Raw genomic sequence first — 18,860 nt, 5'->3', positions numbered from 1 at the left:
GTGTACATACCTGGAATAACCGACGTGGAGGACAGAGCCAAATTGCCTCTCGACTGGATCGATTTTTGTTATCAGAGCAAATTTTAAATAGGGATGTCTACATAGAAGCTACAATTCTCCCTAGCATTGGCTCAGATCACTGGCCAATTCGGTTGGAGGTAGATATTAAGAAGATAAAAGGGAGAAAGCCTTTTCGCTTTGAATCTTTTTGGTTGAGGGATCCCCAATTTGTTGAGAAAATGGAAACCTGGTGGAGTCAATGCACTAGTAGAGGAAAAGGAAGCATGCATACAGTCCAATTGAAGCTTAAGGCACTCAAGCAGCGCATCAAAGAATGGAATCGAACAGAATTTGGGCATATTCTGGAGGCTAAGCAGCGGTTGGAAGGAGCAATGGAGACTCTACAGCAAAAAATAATATTGGACGGCAGAGATGAAGCTACAAGTAGAGAGGAAGGATGTCTAATCAGTCAGTTAGAGGAACGTCGTAAACAGGAGGAGATTTTATGGCGCCAAAAATCAAGGGTAAGATGGCTAAGAGACGGTGAACGGAATACCAAATTTTTTCACCAAGCTATGGTTCAACATCGGCAGCGGAATCGGATTTTTTCTATCAAGAATGATGCGGGAGAACGAGAGGTGGAGCAGGCTGGTATTGAGAAGACTTTAGTGGATTATTTTCGGGAGGTGCTCACAGAAACTCAAAGGGATAGAAGGGAGGCTATTAGTAATATATGTAGAGACATACCACGAATAGTCACAGCAGACCAAAACAAAGCATTAATGCGGGCAGTCACTATGGAAGAGGTAGAAGAAGTAGTGATGGCCATGCCTAAAAATAAGGCTCCGGGTCCGGATGGCTATACCATTGAATTCTTCCAGGCAAGTTGGAAATATATAGGTAAAGATATCCTGGAAGCGGTGGAGGAATCAAGGATCAGACAGCAAGTATGGCCAGGTATTAACTCAACTTTCTTCACTTTGATCCCTAAGAGCGCAGCCTCTGATGAACCATAGGGTTTCAGGCCCATAGCCCTGTGTAATGTCATTTATAAGATTATATCTACAGTGATTGCGAAACGGTTGAAACCACTCCTACCCACTTTGATTGCGCCTGAGCAGACTGGGTTTGTGGAGGGTAGGCAAATTTTGGATGGCATTGTGGTATCCCACGAGGTGATACATTCTTTAAAACAGAGGAAGAAAAAAGGGATGCTCATGAAACTGGATTTATCTAAAGCATATGATCGTTTGAATTGGGATTATCTAAGAGCGGTTCTTGAAGCTTTTGGTTTTGATAACAGATGGATAGCTTGGATCATTAACCTGGTCTCCACTCCAAATTTCTCAATTTTGATTAATGGGATACCTTCAGATACGTTTAATGCCACAAGGGGTATCAGACAGGGGGACCCAATCTCGCCGTTTCTGTTCATCTTGGCTATGGAAGGATTAAGCAGAAAAATTAAGCAGGAGGTCAGGGCCCGAAGGATCAAAGGCATTCGATTATGGGGAGAGAACCTAATCATCACACATCAGCAGTTTGTTGATGACTTGATGTTGTTTGGAGAAGCATCACTCAGAGAGGTAAGGGGTTTCAAACATGTCTTAGAAGGTTTTATGAGTGCTTCAGGTATGGCGGTGAATAACGATAAATCTTGTACTTTTATTTTTAACTCACCTGAAGCTGTTAAGGCCCATTTAACTCGCGTGCTAGGCTTCCGACAGGGTGAACTTCCCACCAGGTATTTGGGCATTCAGTTAGATATTAATTCAAAGCGGATAAAGAATTGGCAAACTCTAGTTGATAGGATTCGAAAAAGATTGCAAAATTGGTCGTTTCGCGTGCTGAATTTAGCAAGTCGGGTAGTACTTTTAAAATCCGTTTTACTCTCCATTCCTATATACCCGATGTCAATAATGCCTGCTCCTAAGGGAGTTTTCTGTAAATTAAGGGAAATCTTCGGTAAATTTCTCTGGGGAGGACCAACTCAGCAACGAAAATGGACCTTGGTTTCATGGCAACATGCAATCAGGAGGAAAGAGGACGGTGGCCTTGGTATCAGGGATCTGGAGCTTGTCAATAAGGTTTTAGGGGCAAAGTTGTGGTGGAGATGGGTGCAGGGGGGTATGGATATTTGGAAACGAATATGGACTCACAAATACAATATGCCGCGCTCAGTGGCAGGACGCCTTCGGGTAGCCGAAACTCCAAGAGGGTCACACATCTGGGAACTCGCAAGAAATAACAAAGATCTGGTTCGGGACTTCGCTTTCTGGGAAATCCGTGAAGGCAATTTAGCGAGGTTCTGGACGGATGGATGGCAACAGCGGGAAAAGTTGGAGAGACATCCAATTTTACATGACCTTCAAGCTGAGGCGCAGCAGGAAGGAATGGAGTATGTTAAGGATTATTGGCGCCAGGCAGAGTTTAATGAAGTGTGGAGAGTATGGAAGCGACCACATGAATGGCATGCGCGAATAGCTCCGGAGACGCAACAATTGTATATCAGAGAATTAGATTCGAGGAAAATTAAGATACGTCCAAGCAGTGATATCCTACGCTGGGGTAAAGCGACGCAAGGTATGTTCACGGTCAAAGAAGCCTATTATTGGTTAACAAAGGAGGATAGAATCGCTGACCCAACGCCTTGGAAAAAGATCTGGGATGCTAAATGGTGGCCTAAAGTTACAATTTTCGCATGGCTGGTGTGTAGAGGTAGGATCTTGACGTGGGATAACCTACAGAAACGTGGCATGATTGGACCATCCTGGTGTTCTTTGTGTAACAAGGAATTTGAGACACAGGAACATTTGTTGAATCGATGTCTGTATATTCAGAGTCTGTGGGAAGAAATCCGGGCTCTCTTCGGTTACTTGAATAGGGATCCTGATAGTCTTAGGGGTACCATTATACAATGGGGAGCGGGGCATTTTCATAGCAAACTTGTTAGGAGGCTCTGGAGTCTGTCGCTGGGTTTTGTAATTTGGGAGGTGTGGAAGGAACGAAATCGTCGAATTTTCAAGGATCGAAGCTGCTGTGAGGCCGGAATATGGGAGGTAGTTTGCCGGTCGATTAAAGAAACGGTCCTCTCCGAGTCTTGGGGAGAGGAAGATTGGAAATTGAATGTGGAAGAGCAGCGAATCATAACCAAACTGAACATTGATTTTACGATGTTATACCCCAACACTGATAGGTGTCCTAGATATAGTATGCAGAGCCCTAATTATTTTCGCTTCCCAGGTGATAATCAAATTAAATTGTCCTTCGACGGTGCATCAAAGGGCAATCCTGGGGAGGTAGGATGGGGCGGGATTTTTCGCGATAGTCGAGGGGATTCGCATTGGGTATATGCAGAATGGGGCGGGGAAATGTCCAATAATGAGGCGGAGCTCTGGGGGGTCTATCATGGCATCCGCATTGCTATAAGGAATGGATACCGAAACATCGTCATAGAAGGCGATTCCCAAATGGTCATTGAAATGCTCAGGAAATTACAGCAGGGTAAAACATGGGACCACGTTGCCAAGAGCTGGCGGATAGATGCCATTATACAGGATATTGAAGGCCAGATGAGGCAGATCGATTACATTATACTCAATCATGTATTGCGGCGAGGAAATAGGGCGGCCGATTATTTAGCCAATTGGGCATGTGGCGAATCCAACCGGGTGATGGATGGATGTTGGGGTGTGTTACAGGCGGATCCACGGTGGGCTGAGTTGGCCACCATCCTACGACATGATAATGATGAGGCGATCGGGCGTGACAGGACGGCTTAGGAACCTTTCCATAATGATTCGGAGGCGCGCAGAATGGAACAATTATGAACACTGCGGTGGGATCATGGATGAAACTGTCAAAATTCCCATTTGGCAGAACGCATTTATGCAGTTAAGGGACGAAATGACAATCCCAAGGCCGAATGCAGGGAGGGTACAGAGGTGGGAGTGCGGTGGCATCACGACGCCAAGAAGCCTATCACATCAGGGCCTTAGTCCTGCGACGTGTAATAATGAACAGGGCTGGGAGCTAACTAACAATAACAAGGGAAGGTGGTCGATCAGAGGTATATTGTTGCATGGACGGGTTATGCTGCATGTTTGTAGAGGAATAGGGCTCGGTCTGTATAAAGACTACCAACGAGTGGGAGGTTCGGCGCTCACGTTGGCGCAGTGTAGGGTGGAATTGGGTCCGTCTGAGAAACGAATTCGGCAATTACTGTCTACGCCGCCTACGAGTATGGATGCAGTTCGAAATGAGGGTAGGAAAACGCGCAGTCAGGGGGTAGTTCTGGAGGAGAAAGGGAAACCGACGGTTGAGGAAACTTTGCGGTCCATTTACCTGGACATCTCTCATGAGTCAGAAGACCAGGAAGGAGATAGCAGGGAGTATTCTGCAGAGCAGGCACCACGGCCGACCTCGGGGGGAAAAGTAGGCAAATGGCTGAAGCGCTCTGGTTCAGTGGGCGCCAGAGATGATGATGTTGGGGAGGATGCTGGACGTTCGGAGGATGACGACGATGAGGAGTTTCCTAGACGCCGTGGTCGCGATCGAGGTAGAAGGGGCCGCGGTAGTGCACGGGGTCGTGGCAAGAACCGAGCTCACCGAGAACAGTATGAGGAAGGCTACAGTGCTGGGGTTTCAGGCAGGAAGCGCGGTAAGAAGGACATGCGGCGGAAATTGCAGGAAGCTGAGGATGCTTACGTCAATGAAACTCATCACCATATTCGCCAGATTATAGACCACCTGGAATAAGAGGCGCTGTAGGACCAATCGGACCCTGAAATGACAGATTGGGAGAATTTTCTTCCTGATCCGGGCCATACCCGAGGGAGGATGTCCCTCTACAAGCAGTCCCTGCATGTGTATTGGGGCATGAAATGTTTACTTGCCAGGGCACTGGAGCAAATCGCCGGTGAAATGGTGGAGCTTGCCCAAGCAAACTTGAAAAAAGAAATGAAGAATCTTCAAATGACTCTCATGATGCACGACAGGAAGATGGACCAGCTGATCCAGTTGCTCAAAGACAATGGAATAGTTAAGACAGAACCTGATACCGAGACTGATGCTGCCATGAGGCTGTAGATTATGGAGGTTATTATATGACTTTTTTTGTATTTTTGATATCGATTCTCTTTACAGCTATGCATAGTATGTTTCTAGGTAGAATAGGGGGTTTTTCAATCAGGTTTGATAAACTGGAACTCTAATTCTTTTGGATGGGTGTCATATACTTTCGAAGGCCACCCGGTTTCCCTTCTGGGCGGGTGGTGCCATGTTTATGTACATAGTTTTTTCTTTTTATAGTAATAGAATCATGCCTCAGCTTACAAAAAAAAAAAAATTGGTTGATGGAATTCCAAGCTAGGAATTGGATGTGAGTGCTTCATATTTATTTGAATTTAACTTGAAGAGTTCAAATATATAACACTGCTCTATATCTAACAATGTACTTATATAACAAGATTATGAAATTATTTATATGTTACAATGTGTACATATAAAGTATAAGATAATAGATTTCATTCTTTCTTATGGGTATATTTATTTGGACCTATCATTGAGATGTGATTTAAGGAGTTAATGTTAGATTATAAGTCCCTATACAATTAAAATGTACAATAAAAGTGTGGTATGAGTTGTAACCTTATCATTATTCATTATTAAGATGTTATTGAAGTTTAGATCTAGAAGAGATCAAATATATGTAATATAAATTGATATCATGTATTATACAAAATTGTTTTAAAAACTTTTTCCACCAAACTCTTATTTATATTTAGTCTATGATAGATTTTTCGGCGAAAATCACATGAGAAATCATTTGATTTTGGTATATATATAACCAATTAATATGTTAAATCAAATTAATCATTCATATCTATAAATAACCAAAAATCAAGACAAATAAACCATTAAAAAAACCCTTTCACTTACTTTTTAAAATTTTCTAAATAAATAAAAAATTCAAAAATCACAAGACAGTATTATATATATATATATATATATATATATATATATATATATATATATATATATATATATATATAAATATAATTTTTGTTTTATTTTTTTCCATTTTTAATTTATAAATAAGAGAAGATTAATCTGCCCAGTAGTAAACATCTATATAAGTTGCCTAATTTTACTTTATATTTCCTTAAAATAATATAAATTATAATTTTTGTTTTAGTTCTTTCTTTCTTCTTTTTTAATTTAAAAATGAGAGAAAATAAATCTTCCACTTATTAATATTTATCTGGTAAATTTAGAATCAATTTGTATTTATCATCTGTACAAATTTTCCAACTGTAATTAATGAAAAAACAACTTTTTTCAATAGTTTGATTGAATAATAAAATTGTAAAATTACATAGTATATATCTCTGCCATGACCATTAACCAACTGTGATTAACCAACTGTGATTGATTAATACAAAGAGAGTCATTATTCAATCATTTGATTGAATAATAAAATTACTATATATATAATAGAAAGAGAGTTTTTATTCCATCATTTGATTGAATAATAAAACTACTATATATATACTAGGATTACACAGTATCTATCCATGCAATGGCTATTACATAATGAATTTCTTGTAATCTTGTTACAATGTAATTTTTAAGGTTCAGGCTTTCTATAGTAACACCCTTAATGACACCATGATTACTGACACTAAAAATAACATCCATTAAATGAGTTAAGGTGATTGTTCTAACCTGCATAATGATATATTTCCGAGGTGATTCAGAAAGGTTAAGATTATGCATAAGTGGATCAATCAATTTAGCTGTTCTACACAATTTATCAATGCCAAATGGATGAATTTTGTGGGTATCAACGCCTGAATGGACATCATGTCTGGGGTAACATGGGCACAGCTTCTTTTCAAACTTTTCTTTAGCGGACTCTCACAACATTTAAGATCTATGTTTAATGCTGTTTCTGTTAATGCACCAGTGCATCTGCTCTACAGCTAAGGTGGATAGGATGTCGTTTCTTCATTGTCTTAGAGTTGTGTTGCTTAACCATGGCTAAACTCTTGAGGGTTTAGATGGTTGCAGCATACTTCACTTAACATTGGTAATGTTCTATGTGAAATTTCTTAGAAGGTTGTCATACCTTACTTGTTTCAATGGCATCCAACGGATCTTCCTTAAACTGTAAGACCAAATCCATATTAAAGTAGCCTAGTAATTATAAGATTAAATAAGAGGGTTTTTTTAATTATTATTTTTATTCTATTTAAAATATATATAGTATGAAAAATATTTACATCTTAATTAATATTTTTTTTTTATTTTTTTATTTAATAAAAATAGCTTATAACATAATAATATATAAAAAGAGTATATTTTTAAAAACAAAGATCTTTTTATTTTTAAAAATACTTTTTTTTTTCTTTATTATCATAAATATCATGAAAATGTACTATAAAATATTAATGCACAATATAATTATATAAAAAAATTATGATTTTTTTTACCATATTTATATAATTTTTATTTTTAAGATAATATAGTTTAAAATTTAATGTTTTTTATATTGTATAGATACTATAAAATTGTAATATAATTTGAGATAATAAATTGGGATATATGATGCTTTCAAGAAGATTACTTAAGTGGTTTTTAATTTTGAAAGGTATTATAAATTATTTTTATTTTGAAAATGTTGATATGCATTTTAGAAAACCCAATTTCCTAAATTTAAGATGTAATTAGTTTTACTTTTATTTGGAACAACAAAATTATTTGATGTGTTTTCCCAGCTTGCAATAGATGAATGAGATTAATATTTCAAATATCTAAATCCCACAAACAATTCTATATTTCACAACTAAATACAATTATACATTAAAAATATATCACCATTTAACAATAGAATGTGAATACCAAATAAACAATGAATCAAACTACTAAAATAAAAACTATTTTATTAAATATTAATAGAGCATGTATTTAAAATAAGAACACATGAAATTAGGTTTGTTGAATTGAAATGGTGGCTTAAGTTTCACATCAACAATTTAGCAATTAATTGAAAAACAAGAACAAAAAATACTTAATATTACACAATAATAATCTACATCAAAAAGTAATAATAACAAGAACAAAAAATGATTAATATTTCATGATAATAGTCTACAACAAAAGCTGATAATAATCTATTCCAAGGTGAACCTTTTATAATTAAAATTTTATTTCTAAACCTCTATAAAATTAAAAGAATTTGTTCAAAATAAAAGTGAAATTATTTAGTTATTAATAAGTGAATGAACTTAAAATTTAGTATATTTAAATGATAGATTTTATTTTATTTCTAATAACAAAATATAATTTTATTTTAAAAAATTGATTAGGATTTAGGAATAAAATGTATATGAAACAAACATAATTCTAATTATTAAAATAAAAATTGTTTTATTAAATGATCTTGAAACAAATATTTCAAATAATAACTAGTTAAAATTAGGTTAACTTGAATTGACACAACTAGTTACAAATTTTCATCTACCTATTAGAAAGTAATTTAAAAATAGTAATAATATAAAATTAATATTGTATGAAAATAATCTACAACAAAAGGTAAATATTCTTACACCTATTCCAATAGAAGCAAGTTACGAATAGTCTTACATTGAAACATACACCATCAAAAGTCTTTTAGAATGCTCAATTGAGATTTTTAATTAAGAAACACATTAGTTTTCAATCTCAATGAAAAATTCATTTCTTCATAGTTAGTATCTAGTTTATATAAAAAGAAGTGGGTAAAAAACTTCAATTCCCTTGTGGGTTGATCTCTCAAACTTAAACTAGTGGATGCTTCTTTATCTTAATTTTTTTGTGTATATTTTTTAAAATTGTTTTCAAAACCTTCAAATTTCTACTTAGAGGATAGTTTTGATGGAATTTTGGTTGCTATAGCCCTATAAGATAAAATAGTTTTCCTTATTATTTTCTCAAACTTTTCATCTTAGGAAGTAGGGACTTATGATGTGATATATTTTATCTTGTTTTCATTAATACCATTCATAACAACTTTACCAAAATAGGAAGAGAATAAATTCTCTTCCTACTTGTGCTAATTTAATATTCCAACTTTTAGACATCTAATCTTTTACAAATATGTTCCCTTTGGCTCCAAATGAAGCTATTGATCTTTTGTCATATTCTATATAATATGTAGCCCTGTACCCTAAAATGGGAAAAGAGAATGTTATGTCAATTATGTCAATATACTAGGTTAGATGCAATTTCTTGCAATGTTTCTTTAGTGAAAATATGAATCTCTATAGGTACTTTTATCTAGATATTTTTTTCAATTCCTAAAGGAATCATACCTTTTCCATACCTATTGTTGAGGAATAAAATAAATTCAAAACATTCAACATACCTTATATTAAACAAAAATTGACATGGATTAAGATATGACAAACTCAACATCTTTTATATTCCAAATTACTCCAACATAAGTTGAGGAATATCAAAACATTCACCATACCTTATATTAAACAAAAATTAACATGGATTGAGATATGAGAAACTCAACATCTTTTATATTCCAAATTACTCCAAAATAAGTTTAGTTTTTGAGCATGGGATGTTGTCATGAAAATTTAAAGACTTAAAAAGTGATTCAAGAATTTAAGAATGTTAACAATATATCTATTGATCAAAGTCTTGAGGTCTTTTTTATAAATGTCAACATTATAGTAGAGCTCTTTACATGGAAAATTAGTAGTTTGATTTTCATAGTTGTCTTAGTTGTGGGAATACAAATAATATTTCAGATATGCTTAACAAAAAAATTCATTATGACTAGCTAAGTGCTTTATAATGAAATTAAAATGTTAAGAAGTTGCACATATCATACTATGTGGTTCAAACACATGCAAGGATACTTTTGAATAAAGGAATAAGAAAAGAAGTATTTCAAACAATTATTCAAGGTGATGGTTGGGGACTATTTTTATATTGAAACATGAGTCAAAGACTAAGGAACTTCTGTAAAATAAGTGGGGCTAGTACACTAATGAAATAAAAAATGGTTAATAGTGAACCAAAAATGTTACATCTATCAAATAGAAAAGGTTAATGGTAAATCAAAAATACCACCAAGTAAAATGATGAACTATTCAATAACTCAATAATCCAAAAGCTCAATTTGAAATTCCTTTCACATACTTTTTCATCTTGGAGCATACACTAGAGATATCAAATATTAATGATGAAATAGAAATTAAGAATCCTAAGAAAAAAGCTACTCCCCTTAATAGGCTATCCACAATCAAATCAACTATTCATTTAGTTGTTGTTTGAAACCTAATTGTGTCTAAATTCATAGGATTTTAGATATCCTATTTGTTCATAAATAATTTTGATTCTATTTGTTGAGCTTTTACCATGGGAATGATTAGACATGGTATTTGTTTACCTCTACAAATTCTAATATCTTTCAAAGGTTCATTTGAAATGGATCATTTAAAATCCATACTTACCCTTTTTTAAGAATATCTCCATTGATGTTAGATTTGGAAGTTTCAAATTCAATATTAATAATGAAATGATTTTATGCACTATTTCATGTTTCCTTGATGGTCTAATTATTTAGAATTTTTATTGAGATGTGAATGAGATGGTTAATGTTAGACTATATGTCCCTATAAAATTACAATGGAAAATAATACTTTCTCATGAGTTGTAATATTATCATTATCTATTGATGAGTTGCCATTCAAGTCTATATTTAGAAGTGGTCAAATACATGTAATATAAATAGGTATTATAAATTATACAATATAATTTCAAATATTTTCCAACAAACTCTTATTTCTAAGGGATTTGTTTCCTAAAAGTATGATTAACTAAATATGAAATAATTTTTCAAAAATCAAATTATAATAAATTGATAAGCTTTATAAAATTAATTATATATATTCATAAATAACCAAAAATCAAGGTAAATGAATTATCAACAAAAACTCTAACTCTTTTTTTCACTCAACATTTTCAAAATTTAGAAATAGAGAAACCAAAATTTACAATAAACTTATAATTCAAAGATAAATTATTCATTAATTTAAAAAACTTTTAAAGCTTTATTAAATATATTAATTTAAGGATGAGAGGGAAGGTAGAGAAACCAAAATTTACAATAAACTTATAATTCAAAGATAAATTATTCATTAATTTAAAAAACTTTTAAAACTTTATTAAATATATTAATTTAAGGATGAGAGGGAAGGTCAATATCCTCGGCAGTAAACATTTGGGTAGGGAGAAGAAAGAAAGTGGATGAGGATCTTAGGTGAAAGTTAGAAATATATTAAAGTGTTACATTTTCTATTTGATGTAGTTAATTATAATTAATTAGGTTTTAATTATAGTTATATAGTTGTTTATATTTCAACTAAAATATGTAAGTAATGTGTTTTTTTAATATAACGTGTGGTATTAGAATTAATTTTTATTTATGATATGTTACTTATCAATTGTATAAATTTTCAAAAGCCAATTGTGATTACTAGAAAAATAACTTTTATTAGCTCATTCAATTGAATAATGAAACTACAATAAGTGCACTATGATTACAAACATGCACTAGAATTACAAACAATATATCATGCGTGTTATCAGTGAGGTTGTTCCCAAAAGTTGTAAGAAAGGGAATACGACAGAGGTAACCACAGACCAATCTTTTAGATACAGAATCTAGCCAATCTATATCGAGAGAGGGCTCTCTCTTTATGTTTTAACATTGTTTTTTAAGGATATTAGACTAGTTATGAAGTTCAAGGGTTTTGTTTTGAGTTTGGGTGGTGAGATTCAATAGAACATTGAGGCAAACTCAATAGTTCAGTGCATTGGGCATGATGGAGTCGAAGAAGGTAGCTTTCTGGATTAGGTTTCTTAACAGAGTATGGTATCACAGAGCAAGGTAGTCAAACATGGAACAAATATAGGCTGGAATGAAATGGAATGGACTCAAATGGATGAAGGGCAGTTGAGAATCCTTCAACATATTGAAAGAAATAAAATGGATGTTTACTCGTAAGGAGCATTTAAGAATTCCTTAGGAAATAGACAACATGAAAGAATGAGGAAGGAGGAGCAATTAAGACTTCACTCCTTATATTAATTGTGAAGAAAACACAGAGAATAATAAAGATTGAAAACAGAGTGCACTTTAAGCAAACTCTGAATTAATCCTTTTCTTTACCATTCAGATTATGAAACACAAATGATATAGCAAACGAGAAAATTGTAAAACATGAGACACAACGAACTTATTGATCTAGAGTTTGATTCAAGAATTGTGTGACAAGTCTTTCCCATTAGTTCCTCATCCAATAGGCCAGACAATAGATGGTTCCAACAGCTTTTTATTCCAAAGGTTCAGTATTACAGCAAAATTTAGGAATGCCAACCAACCCCAAATACTTCATTTTGGGGGGGTATTTATACAAAATATCTTAAATTTTTTTTGATTGAGATAATATCTAGTGATTACTAATCCCTTTTTTACAAAAGATAGAGACAAAAGTCTCGAAAATGGGGAAAAGATAAACTAATGCTCTGCTGGGTACTCCATCTTTGTCGGACATTCTTTGACCCTGATCAGATACACTTCGACCCGCTTGACGCTCATTTATCTCTGTTTATCTTATCATGGAAAAATAGCCCAAAATCTATGTTTTACCCAAGAGAAATTTACAAAAGCCCCAACATGTCTTCCAACCATTTTTGCTCTAGCAATTTATGCTTTTGAAGTTTCCTCAGGGTTTCATCAGTTTCTGTATATCTAAAAAAATTAGGCTGGAGCTCAAACAGATGTTTTACCTCATGCTCAATATAAAATAAGTTCTCTAAGTTATCATAAAGAATTTGGCCTGTGGGGAGTGATTTTATTCTTGAATCACTTGTTAATGAACTAGCTTGATCTGCAACATATTTATTCAATTTGTGTACATAATCTATGTGCTTCATTAATCGATCATTATTTCCTAAAGGACTTGGTAGCCCTTTATCCTGCAAAACTGTAAACCTTTCCATGAAAGAATTAATTTCTACTTGCATATCCTCGCATCTTCTTTCCAAATCCTGCATTAAATTTCTCTTGGTTAGAACTCTTTTGATTTCCAAAATGGTGCTTGTATTGTGTGGGATGCCGAGTTGTTCCAATTGTTCCCTATTTCTGTTATTCAAAAAATGTATGAGCGAGTTGGCTTGATCAAGCATTTGTCATAATAAAGATCTTGATTTTTGAATTTCTCCATGTGCTGCATTCACTAAGTCAATCTGCTCATAGATAACTTGGATGGATAGCCAAACATCACTCATGGATTGAGTGATGTTGGCCCAAAGAATTCCTTTGATTTCTGCCAGAGGCTTATCAAGAGTGAGATCCTTTTCTAATGTTCTCACTTTGTTCTCTAATGTTTTAACCTCCCTTATTTTCTCTGCCACACTTATTTTGGATTTATCATAATTCTTTTCTACTTTTGCCAATTGCTCTTTCACTCGTTTCAATTCTGACACTTGGAGTCTCAATTCTTCCATGGCCTTTATCAATTCTTCTATGATCATATTTGTATTGTTGGCTCGTGTTGCTCCTGCTATTGATGTACCTGTAATGGCCTCTGCTGTAGCTGCTGGGACATTTGGAGTTGATGCTATTCCCAGTGTGGAGGGAACTACAGTTGAGACTATGGGGATTACCTCAGGTGGTTGGAAGGTCGACTCTCCCTGCTTCTCTTTTAATGATTTTTCCAGCGCCTACTCTGTATGAGTTAATATTTCATTGAGTTTCATGAGCAGGTCCATCATGTCCTCCTATGATTTCTTCTCTATAACTTTTGCAGTCTAAGGGTGCCTTGAAGGAGGTAGCTTCAGCTGTTTCCTCATGGCAGCAATGTCCTCTTCCTTCTTCTTGATTAGTTCCTTTATTCCTTTAGCATCTTTGGTGTCATGTCCCAGTTCCATGATGATCTCTTCTAAGGATTTGATTCTGTTATCTTTGGCCAAGAAGAAGCTCTCTCCCAATGTAACTGAGTTGTTGTGTTGTCCAAGGAACTTTGTAACTGGTGGGCCAACATTGCTTTGTCAGTTAGTGTGGAATAAACCATTTCCCCAGTCTATTTGTGAAGCTCAATTTTGTCCATAAGGTGAATATCTTTGGTGAGGACCTCCAAGTTTGTTCTGATGTAATCTGATGCCGACTCGGGTTGCTGTACCTTTGGCTTAAAAAACCTCATTAACATTTTTTCTTCTTTAATGTCATAGGCATACATTAATATTTGCTGGTTTGAGGGGGCCATATTCAAATATTGATTGTACATTTGAATCCTCATAAGATCATTTTTAGCCTTAATTTCTATGAAAGTTTGTTTAATGTCAGAGGGTTGCTTGCTTTGTGGCCTGGTAGATGATACTTCAACACTGTGTTGTCTTTGTAGCTCCTGCTTATGTGAGTGAGTTGATGTTTCTACCACTCGGGAAGTCTGTTGGTTGACTACCCTTTCTGTCCTCTAGCCGTCTGTGGTTTCTTCAATAATTTTCTCTTCTAAAAGAGGATTCAGTCTTTGTATTTTTGCTCCTGGTTGTTCTATAGTTCCACTGATAGGTGTGGTGGTTTCTCTGTCTCTCTTCCTGTTTCTTTCTTCATTTAGAGGAGTCTGCAATGCTGGAATTTCTGCTGCTTTAGTTTGGGCTCGAGGAATTTGTATTTGACCTTGTTCTTTGGACACCCCTAGCTGATGAGTCATTATTGGCTGCTCTGTAGTTTCTACTTCTTTGCCCTTGGAACTCCTTGTAATTGGTATGTTGGTTTCCTATGCAGGTCGCTGAGAATTTCCAGCGGAGGATGTTCCAATTCCTGATTTTTGAGGCAGCTTGAATGATACGTGTCCAAAAGAGTCCAGGTCAAGGGTTTTTTAAAGATTTTTCATAGCCTTTTCCATCTTTTCTTGCTCACTAATTTCTATTATTAATGTCCCTTCTACCCATTCATCCTGATTTTCAAACTATTCATTTTCTCGGATATTATGATGTATATAAACTAACATCCTATTTATTACCCTTCTGTTGCTTATGAAACTATTTGGATCATATGGCACCCATCAAAAACTCTTTTTCAATCTAAGGTGGTCTTCTAAGATCTTTTCAGCATCTTTCCACGCATCCCTAGAATGGATAACATAAGGGCCTAACTAGTTTTTTATTCTTAGCTGGGCCTTCTTCTTTACATTACAAAAATGGGTCAAGTCTGCATTGATGATCTCTCTAAAATACTCTAGTGCAAATAATCTCATGGGCACATATTTAGGCAACTTGAAAGGGCAAAGTTCACACCCATACATTCTGATCTCTGTGTAATTTTGGTATAGGTACCAATCACCTATCGTGTATTATTTAGAAAGTTACAGAACCTTCTTCATATCACCAGTGATTCTAGCAGGGGAAGCTCCTATCAGCAAAGTGGATGCTGGATGTACAAACCAATCAATGAATTCCTTATAAGTATAAGGGCATTCGTAGGTATTATGGAAGACTGAGCTCCAAATGATCACAGACTTTCGATTTCCCTTTGAGTCCAACTTCCTGATTATGAAAGGAAAGTTGTGTGGCTGATGATATAACAAAAGATGGTATATGAAAGATGTGTATTTAAACACTCCTTCCCTATCCAAATTCATGAATTGAGCATGGATTTTGTTGGCAATGAAAGTGGCATAGTCATATTTGACAACAGGGGGTTGCCACGGAGTGAAGATTGATAGTAAAACTAAGGTGATCTCATCAACATATTCACTTGTTTTAAATCCCATGACCAAGGATATCATGTCAACAATGAGTCTGCGAGTGTCACTGAAAAAAGTGTGCATATAAGGAGGTGGGCATTTTGGCTGGAACCTTGGTAGCATGAAAGTCTGAGCAATACGGCTTATATATGATGTGGACATTTGGGATGCTTTTTCGAGTAGATACCCCACGGAAAGAGGAACAAGGGGCTGAGTGGGATGGAACTGTAACATTTCATTAATAGAGTTAGCAGTTATGGGAAAAAGAATAGTTTAGGATGGGGACATAACTACTCTCTGGACAGGGTCATAATTGGCACAACATTGATGAATGAGGTTTGGGAAAACATGGATTGAGGAGAGGAAATACATGGGAAGGTTAGATTCCCATAGTCCAAAAATATCAGACTTATTCAGATAATTGTTTCTGATTTGGCAAAAGTTTTCTAAGTGATTATAATTAGTGGTTAAGTCCTTTATTTGAAAATATTTATCTGCAAGAGGCAGATAATCTAAGTCTTTGTGGGGAGCATTGATGGGTGCGACATTCAGAGCTGTAGGGGTTTCCATATTTGGTTCTTGTGTTTTCAAACTTAAATTCAGGATTTCTATGGGAAATTGGACTAAATAGCAGGTTTAGGAGTCTTTTTATGGACTAAACAGACTCTTTTTAACTCGAATTTGGCTTTCTTAGGTAGAATTTTCAGTGGAAAAGTGAGATTGCAGGTTTGCAGGGCAAAAACAAATAAATACCTGGACTACGGAGGTAAGTTGTGTATTTGTAGGTTTAGTGGAGGACTACAGAGCACGAAGCTGAAGTTTCTTGGCCGGGTAATGGGCTAACTGCCCAGGCAGTCGAATCGACGTATTTTGCATGGAGCACAGTTTGCAGAGAATCAGGGTGAAAATTACATTTTATTGTTTATTTAACGGAAATTGATTTGGTGGGTATATTTCGGCAATTATTGAATGAATGATGTTAGAGCGATGGGACATCTTATCGTTTAGAGGAGGGTGGTAAGCGGTTTACCCCACATCGCTTATGGGCTAGGGCGGTTTCGGGCAGAGGGGCAGCGAACACCGTGGGTGGTTGACACGCGTCCATGGTATGGGCACGATACCACCATTTCCTTGGGCGGTAAAGTTCAGCGGTGGAGGGTGTCACGAAATGGATATTGATTGTTGGATATGGGGTCGTTGATCTGATGGTTGACAGTTAATGGAGGTGAAGGAGGTTTAATGCGTGGGGGCCCAATATAATATATAATGGTTTCTGGGCGCGTTTCTATTGTTTTGGGGGGGTGTAGGTTATTAATTAACGTGGGGTTAATTAATCCCTAATGTGCGCATAGAATGGTTATTAATAAGCTCCAAATGAACTTATTAACCCAACGTTATATACAGTGACTACGGTTATATTTTAATCGGGGCAGGGATATTAGTACATGGGGTTTTTTAATATACACATAATATGGGGATTGGTAAATGATTTTTTCGGGAGCTAATATAATAAAGTCAATGGTTAATATGAAATTTTGAAATGCAAGCGCTAAGTTTAAAATGTTGAAAACTTAGGCTTAGGGGAAAAAGAAGTTTACACAAGGAATATGGCCATTTTTCCTAAGTAAAGTAGGGTTTTACTTAGGCAATGATTGAAAAATGGAATGAGTGGCTTCAAGAGGGATATTAGTAAATGACTGGCAAAAGGATGAAGGGGTGTTAATCATGCCTTCGCTTGAGCTACTCCAAGAGAAATATTTGCCATGGCACTTGTGATAGAGGTACAATTAACACTCCGAGAGACAAAATCAATCACAAGTCTCATTCTACAACACCAAAACTACCTACCCAGCCTACTTTTCCTAACATTTTTTCTTCATTACATTTGGATGCACTTAGACTAGCAAATCCTCTTCAACTTTCTTTTCTTTTCACTGTAAGCCTACCTAAGTCTGCACTTATTTCTTCCAAGGGCTCGGACTAAACATTGGAGCTCCTTTGCTTCTCTACCTATCTACTTATCTACCAATTTTAAACAATTTGGTCAGATTTTATTCTCTGTCTCTAAAATAGGAAATTCAAACATGAACTAGCCAAGATTAAGCCGTTTGGCCATTCATCAATTGTGGTATAAAGTTCAACAAGCTGCACATAATTTCTTATTACAAAAAATGAAATAGTAGCGGCATTTGGACTTGCACACTTTCCTGGTCTATTTTGTTTGGGGTTCATTTCTTTCACTTTTTCTTTTGACCATTTTATTTTTTCACCCTTTCATTTTCTTTTAGGGTATACCCTCTTTACATTTTTTATTTTTTTGGTCTTTTCATAATATGGAAAACCTTTACAGACAGAAAAGGTATGAGCATATTACAGAGCTCATCAATGTCAATCATGAAATATGATACCTACTTATATAGGAGCATAACAGTGGCTCCACTTGGGGATGGCTTTCCTTGGTGGAAAGTCAAGACCAGCAAGTCAGATGGCCTTCTCCATAACTTTGATTGTGCTCTGAAAACTCCTTCTACTGGTTTCTTTATTTTATATATGACAGTTACACTTTATGAGGCTGAGGGCCTTCTCTTCGGGCTTCACCTTCATCAAGAGGTTGGATCAAAGTAGTGTTTCAGCATCCGACCATTAACTAGCCCTTCCCGGGTTTTTCAAAAAGTAAGTATTATTCCCCTCTGAGGCCTGGATAATAAAAGGTCCCTTCCATAGGAAGTCAAAATTCCCATGTTTTCCTTTGTCTTCTCTCCTGGAATCCCATTTTAAAACTTTGTCCCCTAGGTAAAAATCTTCTGCCTTGGTCCTCTTATCAAATATTGTCTTGAGTTTTTCTTGTAACACTTGGGATCTTTAGTATACCTCTTCTCTGGTCTGCTGCAAATGGATGGTCTGATTTATTCTTCTTTGAATGTCATTGGGCTCGCCCTGAGCTTCTTGTAGTAATCTCATTACAGGGACCTGTAAGGATGAAGGAAATATAGCCTCCATGCCGTAAACTAATTCATAAGGGCTAGTTCCAATGGATCTCTTAGTAGT

General features: G+C 35.5%; 1 protein-coding gene across 1 annotated transcript; it reads left to right on the top strand.

Annotated features, from left to right (window-relative positions):
* Positions 1-284: 284 nt before the first annotated feature.
* Positions 285-3,782, top strand: LOC149186898 (uncharacterized). Its single transcript, XM_089409492.1, has 2 exons — positions 285-957; positions 1,069-3,782. The coding sequence occupies exons 1-2, from the start codon at positions 285-287 to the stop codon at positions 3,780-3,782; spliced, it is 3,387 nt and encodes a 1,128-aa protein (XP_089265618.1).
* Positions 3,783-18,860: the final 15,078 nt, after the last annotated feature.

The sequence above is a fragment of the Pinus tabuliformis genome, chromosome 3_1 (assembly GCF_031772625.1).
Source record: "Pinus tabuliformis cultivar Carrire ecotype Pingquan chromosome 3_1, CPIR1, whole genome shotgun sequence".
NCBI classification, from domain to species: Eukaryota; Viridiplantae; Streptophyta; class Pinopsida; order Pinales; family Pinaceae; genus Pinus; species Pinus tabuliformis.
The sequence above is the reverse complement of the archived record's forward strand: the minus strand, read 5'-3'. Positions and strand labels throughout refer to the sequence as shown.